This window comes from Ictidomys tridecemlineatus, chromosome 16 (genome assembly GCF_052094955.1).
Source record: "Ictidomys tridecemlineatus isolate mIctTri1 chromosome 16, mIctTri1.hap1, whole genome shotgun sequence".
Taxonomy (NCBI): domain Eukaryota; kingdom Metazoa; phylum Chordata; class Mammalia; order Rodentia; family Sciuridae; genus Ictidomys; species Ictidomys tridecemlineatus.
This window is the reverse complement of record NC_135492.1, coordinates 45,926,987-45,946,775: the sequence shown is the minus strand read 5'-3', so window position 1 is coordinate 45,946,775 and position 19,789 is coordinate 45,926,987. Positions and strand designations below refer to the sequence as shown.

Here is a 19,789-nt window from a genome sequence, read left to right as displayed (position 1 = left end):
GCTGGATTACAGATGATCCGAAAAATGTTTTGGAACAAAGAGGCACAATTTAAGAGCAATTTCCTTGTAATTTAAGAGAAAATCTTAGCAATATATAAAACCTTAAGAAAAAAAATTAAAAATTTTTTGGAAGCACTGCACCTTTGTGGATTCTAGAATTACAACACTTTCCACTAGGCTAAGCTTTCTGAAGGACTGAAAAGGCAGATAAAGATGCTAAGACACTGCCCCCCCCCAATAAAAAAATCATGTAACCACATCTATACTCACTGGGTAGGCGTGGTGAGGCCCACCTGCAATCCCAGCAACTGAGGAGGCTGAGGCAGGAAGATTGCAAGTAAGACGCCAGTCTCAGCAACTCAGCGAGGCCCTAAGCAAAAATAAAGAATAAATAAAAAGGCGTGGGGATGTGGTTCAAAGGCTAACCGCCCTTAATTACATTCCCTGGTACAAAAAAAAAAAAAAGAGCCTATACTCCCTTGAGCCAAATCCCCAAGCCCAGATTTTTTACCTTTTGATGGAAGCAGCCTCCTTGAGGAGCACATGCCTACAGGAGCTTATGTCTTGGAGGCGGGGGAAGGAGGCTCGAGGGTAGTGCTGCAAAGGACTGGCCAGCTACAACGCTGGCTGCAAATGCCAGTGGAGATTTAATTAAAGTGCTGGTTTCATTCAGGTAATTGTTTTGCTAGTGCTCTGGCACAATGAAAGAAGTTCCTTAAGTTCTGAGTGGTCTGCCTTTGCCCCTCTTTTTTCCTTATGCTATTTGTGCACAATCTTGCAGGAGATGAGGTTCTTCAGGAATATTTCTATGGCACTAAAACCAAAATAATCATACTGACAAAAACATCAGTCTGCTCATATATCAGTATTATAAAGTGTAGTGACTACTGCTGTCATCGGGGTGCTCTTCAGTTGGTAACCTACACTTGTGGTTCTGAAATAAAGGGCTTGTTAGGATGTTATGTAAATGTGCTGATTTTTATGCTGCTGCTAAAACATGCAATTCTAAAAGGCTGTGCCCAAAAGCACCCAAAAATATTTATGCTACACAACATTAATTAACAAGACAAGAAGTCAAAATATGCTCACTATAAATATAATACTGTAAGAAATGAATGCAGGTGGGAGGTAACAAGTAAAAACAGAAACTGTACAATCATAGTGGTGACTTTGAGAATAAAATACCTTCACTCCTACATTAGCTACTTTTTACCAAGGTTTCTTTGTTTCTTCCTTTTGCCTGGGATTAATCATCGATTCCTGGAAGTTCACAGAGAAACACTTTATATCCACAAAACAACTGACCAACAAATGTAGCTAAACAGACATTGTTCAAGATTGTTCACGACAAAAGTTTCAATGCCTTACAAGGTTATGCACAAGGTAGCAACCACATGTAAACACTTAAGAATGTGACTTGAGTTACTTTTGAAAAACTGACATAAAAACAAGCTTTTCCTTCAAGTGATGAGCTCTCAGGGATCCCTAGGACTAAGGGACTTGGATGGGTTCTAACAACAGGGACCTGAGGTTGGAAGCCATCCCTCTAAGACAAGGAGCTGTCCTGGAAGTGAAGCAGCTGCTGGGTTTGACAGGACGACCGACTGAGGCATTGGCCTTGGATTTGCACTATCTACAGTGGCATTAAGAAGTAAGATCATAGTATGGCTCCTGGCAGAACAGCCTTGCTTTTTGGAATAAAAATTGTCATCAACTGCCCATATATCAAAGTTAACAACTAGCTAATGGACAAGAGAAGAAGTCAAAATATATTTATTAATAAGAGAAAAAGTCAAAATATCCTCACTATACATAAATATATGCATGTGGGAAAGTTTTCTAGCAAATAAAATACACAAAGATCACAAAGTTGTTTCTTTAAAGAAAAACAGAAAGTAGGGAATGAGAAAAGGAACCAAGGAGAGTGAACTCTGACGTGGTGGACACCAGTTTATTTGACACAGAACATGATTCAAGCATCTGATATTCCATAACCCCCAGGATTTCCCAGGTCTCTGTTACAAAATACAGCATGCCCTGGATATGGTTAATCCAAGGTCTCTTTCTTCTTCTATACCCAGAGTTAAACAGGTTTCCCCATTTAGTACATATTTCACATTCACCAGAGGCTTTGGGGAGAGGGGTAAATCGGACTTATAACTGCCCCTCTGAACCAAAGGCACTTAATATTAAAAGATAAAGCACAGTAGAGTCACCCACGGACATTCCTGGTTCAGAGTACTGAACAGTAACATACCATCGCTGGTCCACGTGGGATTCATCATATCAATGTAAAAGACACCGATTTCCTTGGAAAAACAAAGTGCAGTGTGAATATAAACAACTTACCCCCCCTCACCCTCTTCTGAAAATAATACTTAGAACTCTCACTTTACATGATTAGTATCACCCCAGGTTCACATACAGAAAAAAAATAGCTAAAAAATAATCTGTCATAAATTTTCACTATGCAGTAATGGTAGAATCTGATGCCACTTACAGAATCTGAGAACCTCAGAGATGATGTTGTCCATCCTCTGCTTCAATACGTGAGGAAACGCAGGCCCAGGCATGCACTGTTGGCCCTGGGATCTAACCCTGTAATGGAGCCAGGGTAGGACACAGGCCTCCGGAAGCTCAGTGCAAGGCCCCTGCTCTCCCCTTCCTCTTATTTAAAAGGCTCTCAAGAGTAACATACAGCAATGATCTGTCAAGATGCACCACACCATAAAGCGCATGTGCTGACACAAGCTAGCGATTTGGTCTTGTAAGACAGTTCCTTTGGCCACTGGGCAGATATGTCACCCACCTCCATCTCAGGGTGGGAATTCTTTGCACAAGACTGTTCAAAGTTCTGAGGGAAGCCAAGTGCAGGTGAGAAACCGACTTCCTGGATTTGGGAAGGCTCCTCTTGGCTGTCAGTCCCTGGTGGGCAAGTGGTCGGCAGCACAGCGGAATCCCAGATTGGAGGCAGAGCTGTCGGGTGTGTTCTGGCTCCGCGCGGCACAGCGATACCTATAGCAGTAGGTCTGTGCAGAGAGAAGAGGTGATGTAAGTGCTTCTGGAACCCTCAACTTAGGGCTCAGGGCTCTGAACTGCACAGAGGCACCAGCTGTGGACAAGCAATGCCACCCGCAGCTGGATTTCCCCACAAAGCTCCCTTGTGATGCTTACCGGGCATGTTCTGCAAAAAGCAGCCTGCTCCGGTTAACCTCACCCACCAGTGTCATTGACCTTATCACACACACACACACACACACACACACACACACACACACACACACACACACAGAACAAAGAAGCTGGTGTCATCATTACTCATAACAGCAAAAAAGAAAACTATACACCCTTGGTAACTTATGGCACACTGATGAGAGTCAACAGCCACTGAAAATCGTGTTCTTATGCAATTATTTAATTACACGGGCAATTCTCATGCTGTGGTGTTAAATGAAAAAGAACACTAAATGGTATATATGGTTTGACCCCCCATCTGTATAAACACAGAAGCCAAAGTGGAGGGCAACTGGAAGACTTAGAACACACTACTATATATGAGCAATAGGATTTCAAATTTTCCTTTGAGCAATAGGGTTTCAAATTTTCTATATAGTATGCATATATTAGTTTTGACATTATAATAATAAAGACAAATGGCAATCAAGAAAACATTAAGAACAACATGACAACATCACTTACAAGCCAACAGACTGCCAAAAATTAGCAGGAATACCACAGACAAGCAAGGCTGTGGGGAAACACTGCTTTAAAAAAAAATCCTTGTGAAATTGAAATTACAGTAACTCATGGAGCTATACAGTTGTCTGTGTGTTTTGTTTATGTATAAATAAATTGCGAAGAGCAAGGTACAAGTACATAAAAGCACACAAACTCACTGAGCACCAAGTACATGCCAGGCAAGGTGCTGGGTGTATTCCTCTGTTATTTCATTTGATTACAAAATCTGGAGACACTGAACAAGTTATTCAAGATGACAGAGTTGACAAAGGAAGTAAGATCCCAACTCGGGTCTAAGTATGGCGTGCTTGCCATACTTAGGAACAAGGAAAGGTACCACCCTCTTTTCCCACCATACAACACACAGGTCCTGCAATGTACACACACAAAAAAAAAACACACACACACACATTCAGGACAGCACACAGTAGGTATTCAGGGAATGAGGATAGATCACTGGATACAAACACTTCAAAAGCTCCCCGATTCCAAATATAACTAGACATAAAACTGGGATTGTTCTGTGATCCAACATAACTGTAAAAATAAACTAGCCATCCTGCACATCATGAGCACAAATTCTGAGCTGACGGGGTCAATCTCGGGTCCCTGCCAGCTGGGTCAAGACTCTGCACAAGAACCATGGAACTCATGCAAAAGAGATAATTTGTGGAAAGGAAAATAGGTCGGCATGCATAGTTAAAAAAAAATCTCTATTATTCTCTCTTCTCTCACAAAAGTCAAAGGCTTCTCATCTTCATAAAAATTATCTCTGAAGTTGACAGAACAATTATTTAGAGCACTTCCACCATAAAAAGAAAGACATTTGCTTTCTGTTCTAGAGACAGAAAAACAATAGTGACTAATCTTCTCATGTTCTTTGTGGCCAGAGAAGAATATGACATATTACCTCAGGTAGACAAAGGGACAATGAATTTTAAAAAGTACTTAAAATAATAAAAAATGAAAGGCATCTATCACTGTTTGACCCCAGCAGCATGGAAGCTCTCAGACGTTGAGAGGTGGCCACATGGGGGGACACAGCAGAAACCTCACTCCACACGGGCTCTACCCATGGGCTGCGGGGACACAGCAGCTCCCACAGATACCCCAGGGTGCCAGCAGCCACAGTGCATCAAGGATCAAGTTCCAGGGGAGACAGGCAGGCAGACAACTCTGACGTTCCTTCCCTGTGATTGTGTCACATGTGTTGAGAAACAATCCAGCATTTCCTGACCGCCTACTGTATGCACCGAGAGATGAGATCCAAGCCAAGGCCCAGTCCAGTCTGCTAGAGAGCACAGGCTGGTTAGGAAACAAAGAGCACACATCGAACAGCTACCAAACACGCTCGGGTTACACCACCTCATCACAGGGGTGCAAGAACTGGCCTTGCAGAAGTCAGGAGAGGCAATACTACAAGATTTGTGGAAGGCAATACTTGACCAAGGTGGGACATATATGACTGCAACAACAGTTCTCTGACTTTGGGACTCACAAGAACAGCCCAGAACACTCATTTAACATAGAGGTTCCTACACCACACACCAGGAGATTCTGATTTCCTAAGTCTGGTGTGGGGCCCAAGAATCTGCATTTGTAACAAGCTTCCTCATGGGGCACACTGTGAGTGGCCCTGATTTATAGGATTTAGAAAGGAGGAAGGAAGAAAGAGTAAGTGGAATCAACAATGACGTTAGAAGCATGAAAATGAAAAATGTCAGGCAAATTAAGAAGATGACAGCAAGACCATAACCTGGCCAAGTCACAGCATGCTTTATTTATTCATTAAATATATGACAGCTTCTAATATGCTGGATGCTATTTTAGGCATGAGGGATATAATCAGAGTAAGACAAACAAGATACCTGTTATCAGGGACCTTCCACAGGGAGTGGCTGGACAATAAAACACTGATAAACCCAAGACTATTTCTGGCAGATGTCATCTCCGAAGAAAGTGAGGCAGAGGCTAGGGTTTGGCTCAGTGGTAGAGCACTTGCCTCGCATGTGTGAGGCATTAGGTTTGATCCTCAGCACCACATAAAAATAAATAAATAAAGGTATTGTGTCCATCTTGAACTAAAAAGAAAGAAAGAGAAACAGGAAGAGAGGACTGAGAGTGACGGGGGCAGCTTGACCTGATGTTCTGGAAAGAGTGCTGAGGCTGTGGCACGTGAGCTGAGTTGCCCAAAGGCTTGGAGAATGGGGATAGCCATGACTGGTACAAAGATAGGTAATGATAAGAGGCAGGAAATGCAGGTGGATAAAAAGGACAGAGTCACCTTACACTACTCTCAGCACAGAGAGGAGTTTGGACTTGGTAGAAATGAAAACTGTGGTGAACTTATATTTTTCTGATTTACTCATCAGCAAGGGCAAAATCCAAAGCTCCTTAATATTTAACCTTAGGCAGAGCCTTTCCAGATCGGTTCCCTCCTGATAAAATGGAGCTATTTCCAGAACTGTTAACACACCTCACCTTTACCTTTACAAAATCATGTAAAGCACTAGGCAAATGAAGTCCTTATAACTGTTACTAACACTCTTGATCACACAAACTCACTTTGCTTGTCTTATCTGACTTCTTGGGTCACCTCCTCCTCGCTAAGACAAGGGAAGCACTGGCCAGCTTTTCTTCGTCAGCTCTTAGAGATGCTGTGTTTGACTGTAGGAAAGTTTTATTTTTCCATCAATGGCAAAGCTGAGTGGTATCTCCAATGCTATGATATAAGACTCTGATTTCTGTTGAATGGGTCTATGCCCATGTACTACAAAACCCAAGATTTAAGAACTCTGAAGAACTATTAGTACTCATCCAGAGCACTGTGTTGAGAAAGATTTTCCAGCTATGCCGTAGAAGAAAAGAAATCTGTGATAGATTAAAAAAAAACTTTTACCATGGCCATATTTGAAGGAAAAATAATTCCTTCATTTTTAAAAAAAAGTACATAAAAAGTTTGACAGAAAACCATCAAATGGCAGGGCACAGTGGCACACACCTGTGATCCCAGGGGCTCTGAAGGCTGAGGCAGGAGGATCGAAAGTTCGAAGCCAGCCTCAGCAACTTAGTAAAGCTCTAAGCAACTTAGCAAGACCCTATCTCAAAAAGAAAAAGAAAAATGGCTCGGGATATGGCTCAGCGGTTAGGCACCCCTGGGTTCAATTCCCACTACAAAAATAAAAAGAAAAGAATATCATCAATAGTAGAAAACTATCAATAGATTTCCTTAGGAAGAAGATGGATGATTTTTGATATTTTCATTTTTATCTTTATATTCATTTTCCCATTTTTATGCAAAAAAAAATTTTGCTAATACAAAGAGAAGCTTAAAAAAAGAAAAGTGAAGAACTTAATCCTTAAAACAAGTCTCACTGCAATAAACCTTGAGAGCCCAGGTTCATTACCTGTGAAGAGTCAATTCCCACCATCATTTCATTTCAAATGCACTCATTCACTCTGCAAATATTTATTAATAAGCTGTTCATTTTAAATGTTAATAACGAGCAACTAATAGAGCAGACAATTAGAAGAGTAAATGGCCTGCTTATAAATGCCCTCACTGCTCTTTCTTGTTTATCCTAACTCTACTTTTAGCACTTTCACTTTTAAAAGGTGGCTGAAAAATGGGTCATTCTATTAATTAAGAACAGGAGTAGTAGGAAGGGCCTGTTTCAGCCCCATTTCATCAAAATAGCTAATTACTCTGTGAAATTGGTCTCCGTATCTGTGTTAAGAATTTGACCCTGGACTCAGAAAATCAATCCCTTTAAGATAATGACTTAGCAGCCTTAGGGCTCTGCAGTCAAGTGGGACCTTAATATTGCTCTTGTGAGGGAAAGGTTATTTTTAAGGTAATTGCAGCACGTCTGGAATAAAACCTTCTAGGGAACCATGCCCCACCACCCAGGTCTCTGGATTTCCCACCTACTGCTCTTCTGACAGACACCAGACCAGCTCCTTCGCTCACCATCTTGGTGGGTGGGTGGGTAAGCATTTCCTCATGGACTGCTCTCAAGACCCCAGAGGTTTAATCTAACACCACCAACAACCACAAAACTAGTGTTTCTCAAATACCTACTATGAGAACTGTTCTAATAACCTCAAATGCGTATTCACTGTATTCACTCAATTAATCCTCTCAATGATCCTATGAGGAAGGAATTATTTGTATCTGCATTATATACAAGAGGAAAAATGGAGGTTGAGATGTTAACAGTGTCCCCCTACGGTCACACTGCTTCACAAGCATGGATCCAGGATTCTAGCCAGCTGAATCCCATCCCCACCTCTGCTCCTAACTTACATTCTGCTGCATCACGGCTTCTATGCCCTCATCTCCTCACTAAAGTTATACTTTAGACAGATTTTCAGAAACTTATAGAGGTCATCAGAGTTCACTTTCCCAGGCAAACTAGCTGTGGCCCAGGACCAAAAGTAAGCTATCTTCTGTGAAAGGTAATTTTTCTCCTCTCTCTCTTTTGCTTTGCTTTTTGAGACTATGTTGCCCAAGCTGGCCTTGAGTCCCAGTCAAGCAGCTGGGATTAGAAGTCCATCACAGAGCCTGCCTCTAAGCAAGGTAATAATAAAAAGTAAATTATATTTTTCTTCCTTCTTATTGAATTCCTTTCTTTTATTGATTTGTCAGCTATGACATGACAATATTTCTAGAATTCTAACTATTTAGGAGTTTGGTTTTGGTTCCTTCTTCAAAACGGAAGGGGTAAAACAATTATAATAAAGATAATGATTCAGGATAAAGATGAGAGGAGTAATGTGTGTGTGCGTGCATGTGTGTGTGTGTTTACTGGAGACTGAACCCAAGGTCTTGAACATGGTAGGCAACCACTCTCCCACTGAACTGAATCCTCAACCCTCTTTATTTTTTAATTCAAGACAGGATCTCACTAAATTGCCCAGGCTGGCCTTAAACTTGAGATTCTCCTGTTTCAGCCTCCCAAGTAGCCAAGACTGTTATGATTTATGTTTTCTTTTTTATCAAAGTTAAACCTGCAATGCAACAAAGTCGTATTTACTGTTTCCCGGGTGGAGCAATCTTAAGTTAGGGAAATGTCAGATGGAGCCATCTTAAATTAAGGAATCATGTGATCAGAATGGAGCCATTTAAAAAATTCTCTAACAGGTACCTAATCACAACTGGGCCCTGGTCCATGCCCACCCCAATTTTAAAATTAGCTAATTGTGTAGACTGTACCCCCAAACTCTTCCTATAAGGAGCAAGGGGCAGTACCTCATTAGGGTAAACCCTGGTGGACCGCCTGCGCAGGCGTGCTTGCTCCCTGGTTTCCCCTTGGGAGGGTGCCCTTCTGCAGAAGCAGCTCTGCCAACCCACTTCCCAGCATGTGTTTGGTTTCCTCTGGCACTAAATATTACTAAACTTTTACCAAGTACTTAGATGTGCTGTCCCATTTATTCCTCATAAAACCTCAGAGTGACTGTGATTATGATGTGCCTCTTCCAAATATGAAAACTGAAGATTGGAATTTGCCCGAGGTCACATACCTAGCAAGCAACTCTTGTGGATCTCCATCCCAGATCTAATTCCATAATTCATTTCTTAATCATTTTGTAAAAGCTGCCACTCTTAATCTGGTAGAAAGGCTAACACTGCTGTTTTCCTAAATTCATTGAAATAACCACAAAAACCTATAGTATGTACAATTTACTGGCCAAGATCATGGCATTGCCATTTTTCTCTGGAAAAGGCTGTAATTCCACTAAGTTTTGTCATTCTCTATTCTTTTCTTCTGAGGATACTCTCATCACTCTGAGCCTGACTAAATTCAAACTTACCCTTCAGGTGGACTAAGAAAAGTTTAAGTTATATAAATAAAAACTTTAAGTCCACCACTATTTTTATTTAATTTATTTATTTTTGGTACTGGGACTGAACCTAGGGGCACTTAACCATTGAGCCACATCCCCAGCCCTTTTTATATTTTATTTTGAGACATGGTCTTGCTATGTTGCTTAGGGTCTTGCTTAAGTTGCTGAGGCTGGCTTTAAATTTGTGCACCTCCTGCCTCAACCTCCCAAGCCACTGGGATTACAGATCACACCTGGCTTACCACTAATTTTAAACAAAGACTTCTAGCTAATAAATCAAAGGAGAGTGATAAAAATTAATTAGCCCAAAAAAGACAAGAACAAAAAAAAGTAACAAAAAACAGATGAGACAAAGAGAAAAACAAATATCAAGAAAGCACATTTAAGTCATCCATATCAATAATCACAATAAATATAACTGACCTAAATACCTCAATTAAAAGGCATATTGTGCCAATTAATTCAATAACTTGAATAAAATGGACAAATTTCTTTACAGTTACAACTTATCAGAACTTAACTGAGTAGAAACATCCTATATAACCCATCTATTAAATAAATTTATAGTAACAACTTGTGGTTTGAATGTGGTTTCAGTGTCCCTCAAGACTTCATGTGTTGAAATTTAATCCTCATTGTAAGGTATTAAGAAGATGGAAATTTAACCCCACTAGTATTCAAGGTGGGGCCTTTGAGAGTGATTAGGATTAGATAATGTCATTAGGTAGAGAACCCATGATTAAATCTTGGGGGTTTTATAAGAAGGAGGAGAAAGACCAGCACACACACATATATGCCCTGAATATAGACCCCCATATCTTGCCTCTGGATGCCCTACACCACTCAGAACTGGGCCAGTAAGAAGGCCTTCACCAGATATGGCCCCTTGACCTTGGACCTCCAGAACCATAAGGCAAAATAAACATCTTTTCTTTAAAAGTTAGTCTGCCTCAGGTATTTCATTATCGTAGTAAAAAAAAAAAAAAGACTGATACACAACTCCAGGCCCAAATATCTTCACTGGGGAATTTCATCAAACATTTCAAGAAGAAAAAATATTATTTTATATGAACTCTTTCTGAAAATTAAAGAGTTCATTCACTCTATGAACACAGCAATTCCTTGTACTAAAACCAGATAAGAATATCAGAATAAAACAATAGACCTATACAAACCACAAACTAGATGCAAAAATGGTCAACATGTTAGCAAACTGAGTCCAAACTATGTAAAAAGGATAACACACCATGACAAAGTGGAATGTATCCCAGGAATGTAAGTAGAGTTTAATAAGTAAAAATCAATTAGTATAAGTCATCATATTAACATAATGAAAAGACCAGACAGTTACCTCAATAGATGCAGAAAAAGCATCCATTGCTAATTCACATCTATTGCTAACTTAAAACAAAAACAAAACAACACAAATAAACTAGGAACAGAAACAAGCATTCTCACTCTAATAAAGAACATCATGAAAAAACTGGAGCTAATACCATGGCTTATTTAAAAAAAACTGAACATTTATTTCCCAAGATCAAGAATGAGATGTGTATAAATGTCTGCTTTACCATATCTATTCAATATTATCCTGGAAATTCTAGATGATGTAATATACAAGAAAAAATGATAATAGGCATCCAGATTAAAAATGAAAACTGTCTATATTCACTAATCATATGATCACTTTTGTAAAAAAACTAATAAAACCCATAAAAACACTACTAGAACTAATAGAAGAGTTTAGCAAGGTTGAGGAGAACTCAAGATGAATACCAAAAAACAGTTATACCACATAAGTACATTTTATAAAAGTATATATTAAGTTAAAAGACATTTTAAAAAGTCAACTGGGGAGCTGAGGATGTAATTCAGTGGAAGAACATGGAACTGATATATTTTACTGATCTTTACTTATTTAAAATGTTTGCTTGTTTTATAATCTTAATCTTCCCTACTGATTCTTGATAGAATAATCTGGTTCCTAATTATTCAGATTAAATAGACTCTCAATTAAGAAAAGTGCCAGATATCAGAGACATAACTGGTGATTTTCAGGTTTTGAGACACTACAAAGAGACATTCACCTGTTTTCCATGAAAGTCTGATTCCCCAACAAGAAGACTAAAATATACTTGTAGTAACAATTTTAATAAGATAAATAATCTGGAACTAAAGACTGTGATATGTATATGAACAAATAAATATATTAGAACACATGTGGTGATGCTTTTAATTTTAAATTAAAAACAGGATTTTAAGGTGGACACACCTATAGTCCCAGCTATTCAGAAGGCTAAGGCAAGAGGATCACTTGAGCCCAGAAATTTGAGGCCAGCCTGGGCTATATAGAGGAACACCCATCTCAAAAATAAATAAACAAATAAAATAAAAAGGCTTTTATGAAGCTAAAAATGTCTGCTTCTTGTTATAATTGTAGGTGTAAATAATATATTGAAATCAATTCTATGAACTTCCACTTGAATCAATGGATTAAAATTCTAAGTTAGGGGCTGGGGATGTGGCTCAAGTGGTAGTGTGCTTGCCTAGCATGCGTGAGGCACTGGGTTCGATTCTCAGCACCACATAAAAAATAAAATAAAGATATTGTGCCAACCTAAAAAACTAAAAAATAAATATTAAAAAAATTCTAAGTTAAAATGCAGAAGGCACTTTTACTGCAAACTCACACCTGTACATAATCTAGAGAGATTCTCTTTAGGACAGCAGTTCCCAACCTTTGCTGTAGATTTTCAATGCCTAGAAAGCTTTAAAAAATCCTGATATCCATGTGACACCCCAGAAAAATCAAATTAGATGAGGCCTGGGGGTTGGGGGCAGGCATCAGCACTTTTTAATAGATCTCAGCTGATTCCAAAGTGAAATAAAGTTTGAGCGCTAAGACTTTAGGGCAAAGTTCGCTAGTGCTTCCATTATCAAATTTGTAACTTAATTTAGAGCCATTATAGATAGTTTTAAGTCTCTAACAGCCTGTCTGAGTAAAATACCGGGCAAAGCTTCTTAGCAATAACCATCTTCTTATAGGGACAGAGATAGAAGCTAAAATTCTATGACTAGAAGAAAAAAGGGAGGAGATAGGAATCGATTTCAAAATGCTCCACCGAGTTTACTCAAGAAAACACAAAGTCACTCAGACTAACCAAGAACTGTCAGCTTGGACTATGAAATTAAGCCCAACCAGCAGACATGTTCTCAAACAAAATGACAGAATGACACTTATCTCACAAGGCACATCTTTACATCTGGGGTGCCTCCATTCTGGTATACCTCGAACACCACCCACTTAAAACTCTCACCCAAATCTTATCAGAGAAATTTATAGAAGGCTCAAATATTAAGGATGTAGTTGTAGAACTTGCAGGCGAGAAAATGTACTAAGCCCACCTTGACACGTGGGACATCAAAGGCCTCCTATAGCATTTGGTTAATAGGCATTAAAAACCTCTACCTCTGTTTCTGCCACTTCTCCCCATGCCTGTGACCAAACTTGACACAACTCTCCTACTTGTGTTCTGGTTTCAGTGGGGATAGATATGTATGAGCAGAAGTGAGTTTGGGGCTATTTCTATAATGGATCCATAAACTGCCAAAACAAAACGTAGTAACATACTTACCTTATGGCACATGTAGGAACCACCTTTCTTCACTCGGTCTTTCCCAGAAGGAGGGCCTTTCTAAGGATAAAGAGAAAAAAACTCCATTAGTCCAGACAACATGGGTGCCCCTCACACAGTGGAGAGTCCATTTGGGTTCATCTGGCCATCCTGAGTTTACTTCAACTCTTCATATGCATTTATTTCTACCTGGGCATTGCACCTGTATCCTCACACCTTCCCAAATGCTCACAATCCCAAATGCCCTCCCACTGACTTCTAAATTGTATGTCAAGTTCCCACTCCTTGATGAAGTCTTTGTGACTATAGGGAGCAATCCCCTCTCTAATCCCATTTCTAGCCTAGATGCCTGGGTACAAAGCCCTTTTGGAAACATCTCTTGCCTTCTCAATACTGAGATGCAAATTTATCCTGCATTATAACTAGTTTGTTCAACCAGAAGGAAAGATTTTTTGCATGATATGTTGTTATAATTCCACTCTGCAATACCCAATAAACCCATTGCCAGTTTAATAATTTTTTTATTATTGAGGCCTAACTTATAAAGAGTAAAAAACACTTTTTTTTTTTTTAAGACCAGAGATTGAACCCAGGGGCATTTAACTACTGAGCCACAACCCCAGGCCTTTTTATTTTTATTTTCAGATAGGGTCTCACTAAGTTGCTTATAGCCTTGCTAAATTGCTGAGGCTACTCTTGATCTGCTGCCTCAGCCTATACCGAATGACTGGGATTACAGGCATACACCAACACACCCAGTTAAAATCACTCCTTTTAAAATACAATATCAATGAGTTTTGACAACTATATACAGCCACATAAGATAATCAAAAATAAAGAATATAGTACCTTTAAAAAATAGATTTGTAGAGTGTCAACTCTGAACGAGGCACAGTTCTGAGCACTTTGCAAATATTAACTCACGTGGCCCCACAACCACTCTGCAGTTAGGTTAGGTAAGTGGCAGAGTGGGATTCACACCCAGACAGCCCTACTCCAGGGTCCATGCTCCCAATCACTCTGCCTTGCTCCCAGTTAGCAACCCAAACTGAAGCAAACTGGGGACAGCCTAAAGGAGGCAAGAAGGAGAAGTGACTGTCATTAAATTAGGATCCAGATTGAGCAGCCTAAAGATGACTGTTTCTTCTAGAAAGAGCGTCAGATAACAGGGCAAGGCAAATGAAGATCCGGCAGCTTCCACTGCCAGATTAAACGCCTCAGCACCAGGAAAGCCACGCAAAGGGCATCTGAGAAGTACCAACAAGCTCCTGTGAGCCAGAGCCCCTCAGGGGAGCAGGCTGGGGTAAGGATAGCTATGCTTTTGCTTTGATCTTCAAAAAGACAACTAATAGCACAGCCTTCTGCTCTGTTCATTGAAAACAAGAGAAGCTGGACAACCCTCTTCCTGTCTTGATCTCCCTATTTCTTGTCAACAACCTATTGTCAATGGCCATTGCATAAGTGGCAAAAGTTACAAGAACCACATTTTCTCCAAGTATGGCTGACGTAGCTGTCCTGTGAATGTAACGTGTGGGCATGTTTTCTTCTAAGTATTTCCAGACACTCAGAAACTGTCGCAGGCAAAGTCACTGGCTCTTCGTTATTCCTCTACCGGGTCATGGTATTTCCAAGGCATTAAGGGCTTAATGTTAAATTAATAAACTTTATTGATTATAATAGGCAAGCGGAAAAATATAGAAAGCTACATGCAAAAAATAAGGACTAGCATCACAGCTTTCTTTCCAGGAATATCCCAAACCTGACAGACATCGCAGAAGAATCCTCTGGTGAGTTTACTATATAAAAGCAAGACATTCACCAGAGCATAAATGAAAGTATTCACAGCTGTGTATCTGTCCCATAAAACGATCACACTCTCTTGGATTAAACTTGATTGCAAATTCTTTTTTTTTAGTTGTAGATGAACATAATATCTTTATTTTATTTATTTTTTTTTATGTGGTGCAGAGGATTGCACCCAGTGCCTCGCACATGCTAGGAGAGCGCTCCACCACTGAGCCACAACACCAACCCTTGATTGGAAATTTTTGAATTACACTACTTCAGCTGGTTCTCCAAATGCTGTGACCATGTACTGAATGACAGATTAATTCTGATTGAAGCCTCACCGTACCTGCTAGTATGCAAGATTAAATTCTTCCGTCAAGATACATCTAAGAACAAGGAGCTGATTTGCCAACAGGAAGATGTGAGAACCTATTCCAATAACCCAAGGCTGCAATCGATCAATGAAACACTCATCTCAGTGACAGCACTACTGAGAGTCATCCCATGTTGATTTGATAGCAGCAGTTAACACTATTCAGCTGGTTGCTATAAATAAGACTATTTTTGCTGGAAAACGTCATGACGCAAGATTAGCCACAACTGTCGAAAATGCTTACCACTTTGCCAAAAGGCAGAAAAATTACTAGGAGGATGGACTAGATTGAACAGAGTTCCAAAAATTCAGGGTCACTCAGAGCCTTAAAAGTTGTGAATTATTTTACTACTCTATTAATGAAGATTTTTCTAATCTTCATTAATCTTTTCAAAGAACCAGCTCTTTATGTCACTGATTCTCCCCTGATTCTTGTGTTTTCAATTTCATTGATTTCTGCTCTTATTATTTCCTTCTTTTTGCTTACTTTGGGCTTAGTTTGCAGGCTTTTCCTTTCTTTTTTTTTTTTTTTTTTTCCTCTTTTGGTGCTGGGCACTGAACCAGGCTAAGCACCTGGTGACCTTTCCTCTTTTGTAATGTATACATGCACTGTTACAAATTTCCTGATTAGTGCTGCTTTTATCAAGTCCTGCAAATTCTCATGTTGTATTTCCCTTTTCCTTCCCTTCAATCTATGGCTTGATTTGCCTTGAACTTCCTTTATGACCCAAGGATTAGAAGTACATTGCTTATTTCTATGTGTTGGGAGAGTTTCCTATTACATTTGTTACTGATTTCTAGTTGGATTTTACTGTGGTTAGAAAACACATCCTATGTGATTTCCATTTTTAAAACTTTTCTTAGTGAGGTTCATTTTATGGTATATGATATGGTCTATCCTGGTACACATCCCATGAGCACTTAAAAAGAATCGGTATTTTACTATTGCAGGGTAAACTGTTCCAGAAATGTCAAATAAATAGATCCTGTTGGTTGACAATATTGTTGAATTCTTCTATATACTTGCTATTTTTCTAATTGTACCATTAATTGTTGATAAAAGGGGAACTAAAGTCTCCAACTATTCTTGTGGATTATTCTACTTTTCCTATTTGTCTTTGCTTCTCATATTTCAGGTATATTCATTAGGCTATAATATTACTCTGTCCTGTTAGTGGAATAAACATTTTGTCATTAGATAATCTCCTTCCCTGACTAGTAATTTTCTTTGCTTTGAAGTCTTCTTTAAATGCTATTAATAAAGCCATTTCTGCTTTCCTATGAGTAATGTTTGCATAATATCTTATTCCATTTTCAATTTGCTTCTATCACTATACATGAAGTGAGTTTTTTGTAGTCTATTATTGGACTTGTCTTTTAATGTATTTAGACCATGTACTTTTAATATAATTTTGATGTTGAGACTTACATTTGTGGATTTTATTTCATTTTTTGTTTCCCATCTGTTACCTATTCTTTCTCCTGCCTTCCTTTGGATTTCCTCAAACAATATTTTGTTCAAGAATTCCAATTTTTTTTTACTATAGGGCTTTTCAGTGCATCCCTTTGTATAGCTTTTTTTGTGTGTGTGTGTGTGTGTGTGTTTATTTGTGTTTATTGTATAGATCAATACATATAACAGCAACTGTTTTTTTTTCCTGAATTTTTCTGAAGGATGTGGTTTTAATAACTTACCTGAATATTAACTGTTTAATCTGTTTTTTCATCATCTGCAACCATTGATGGCTCCGCTCAAATTTTTTATTTTCCAACCTGGCTCCCTTGAGGTCATACCTGTGTTGCATACTTTAATGTTCAGCCAATTACTTAAGCAAAGGTTCTGATAAAACACCTTGAGCCCATAGGCTAATAAGGAATAGCATTCCAAGTGTGAATCATCAAATCCCCCAGACCTTCACCTTGCTTGGCTCTCCTGGGTCTTCCCCACCTTACACTTAGCAATGACTGAAGATGGATGGCTGAGCCTAGCAAAGCTTATCCCTTTAAGGTCTCTTACGTCCATGATCTCCCTTTTAAATATCTGGCTGGTCCTCCACCCATTCCACATCAGAACTGCTAACTTGGGTTAGTAATGCTGCAGGATTTCAGGAAGTATTCTGAGGTGAAGCTGATGACTTTAGCTAACAAAGCCACACATTTTCAGTGCCCACTTTCTCCATCCGGTGTCAACACTACCACCCTTGGCTATAAGGCGAATGATTTTTACCACCATCTCAAAGCTACAATTTATTTTTGCAGATAGAGGATATGAGATTAGTCCCAGGTAAGAATGTCAGGTATTCCCAACCATTCTTGCCCAAAGGTCTACAATTTTCTCAAGAATAAACACATCTCAATTTTTTCTCTGTCTTTGGTAGATTTCCAGTGCCATGTTTGTTTTCTGATTTAGGAATCACTTGATCTCTTCATATTGTAGTTATTGAAATAAGGACCCAATCAAAAATATCCAGATCCCCCAACAAGTATGAAACTTGTTGAAATCCTGATTTTCGACATGCCAATTACAGAAAAACATTCATCAGATATTAAGGAAATTTGGTAATATTAAAGAATTACTGTTAAACTTTTTTGAGATTTGAGAATACCACAAGAGTTGTTTACTTTTTTAAAAAGCATTCTGAAGTTTTTTTAGGAAAAAATTTCAAACGACATTTGGGATTTGTTTTAAAATAACCCAAAGGTGTTAGATTAAACTAAAGTAGATAATTATTAATGTGACAGCTTTACAATATATCATCTTCGCTAGAATGAACCTCATGTCCCCGAATTCTCTCCCGTTTCTGTTTCTGATGAGGGTGACCTACAGGAAACATTTACTGGGAAAGCTGGGAGAGAAGAGAAGTAGCAGCCATGGTGTCTTCATGCTCAGGAGACTGATATGCGGACACCAGGCTGTCCTACAGCTCCTGCTACCCTGCTCTGGATCCTCCTTTGGCTTTTGTGACTCTGGGGCAGGTGTAGTCTGAGCCCTGGGATAAAGAACAGTAGATTCGTGTACATGAACCCACATCATCAAGGCTAAAGCCTTGGTTCCAATCCACCTGGATGGACTCGAGGGCATGTTTACAAAGTTCAGTTCACCTCTGCTCCCCCACTGGACATCACCTTTCTTTCCAACTGTTTTCTGCCCAGACCTCAAGTCCCTGCACTAGACTAGAGTCACTGCATAAGGTGACCACTCTGTAACAGATTCTGCGTTTCACACACCTATGTGACTGAATCATGGCTGGCAGAGTGAACAGTCATTAAGCTGATTTATGGGCATATTCTATTTTCAGTTATATTCTAGTATTTTTAAAACAAAAAGCCAAAAAGGTAACATAGGCACAATATGTTAACATTAGCACATACTCTCCTTATAAATGCAGCCATTAAAGAACTCTTACACTGCTACCTGAAGAGAAAAAAAAAAAAAAAGAAGAGATTCAGCGACAGGGTATGAATTTTGTACCTTTGAAAATTTGCATTCATGAATTATTTGGGGTTATTTTTTTTTAAGTTATGGATAGATACAATACCTTTATTTTATTTATTCATTTTATGTGGTGCTGGGGATTGAACCCAGTGCCTCACACGTTCAAGGCAAGGGCTCTCTGCCACTGAGCCACAACCCCAGCCCTACTTATTTGTTTTTTAATGAAAAAAAAAAATAGGAACACATTCAGTGGAATAAAATCCAAAATGCTCTGGCATGCATCAGGGTAGCTCGGGAAGAAGCATCCACCACACAGACTTTCCCTTTATACCCGTCACCTCTTGAAACATCAGATACTGGCTGATAGCCCGTCAGTTACTGGTGGACAGTGGGCAGGTTCGGAAAGACGATGCAGTTTACAACCATTTGGATCCTTCCTGTACCCCTAATGGGAATCAGAGCTTCACAGAAAAGGTGGAAGCAAATGATTTACTTCTGAGGGGTAAGGTCCAGGTAACAGAAATTAGAAAACGCCTTTGGGAAGCAAAGAGTGCAAATTCCCTGCATCCAATAAAATAAAACTTGGACCTTGAAATTTTTCAAGTTTCCAAGAGAATGTTAAAAGACCTTTTAACATTTATTGATGAAATATCTGCTCAGGTTAGCCAAAACAGATGGTCTACAAACCCTACATCCTTCCTACCTTACATTACTACCATTTATCTTCAAGCCCTGGGACAATGAATTTCTCCTGTTCTTGCAGTGATACTTGATTATTTCTGCCTAATATGCTCATCTGCACTTGTTCATTAAACTCCAATTCATCTTGCATTATCCATCCAAATGTTAAAATGTTACCTTTTGAACGACAAAATCATAGAATTTGGAGGGAAATGGATGGCATTAGAGCAGATTATGCTAAGTGAAGCTAGTCAATTGTTAAAAAACAAATACCAAATGACCCCTTTGATA

At 39.2% G+C, this 19,789-nt stretch overlaps 1 protein-coding gene across 3 annotated transcripts in view; it reads right to left on the bottom strand.

Moving 5' to 3' along the window:
- Positions 1 to 1,757: 1,757 nt before the first annotated feature.
- Sumf1 (sulfatase modifying factor 1) overlaps positions 1,758 to 19,789 on the bottom strand; it is an 83,326-nt gene continuing 65,294 nt past the window's right edge. For all 3 annotated transcript variants that reach the window (XM_078033558.1, XM_078033560.1, XM_078033559.1), the window contains 2 exons: positions 13,221 to 13,280; positions 1,758 to 3,029 (listed from right to left, as the gene is read on the bottom strand). In XM_078033558.1, coding sequence (XP_077889684.1) covers positions 2,919 to 3,029; positions 13,221 to 13,280 — 171 coding nt within the window. In that variant the 3' untranslated portion in view covers positions 1,758 to 2,918. The remainder of the gene's footprint in view (positions 3,030 to 13,220; positions 13,281 to 19,789) is intronic.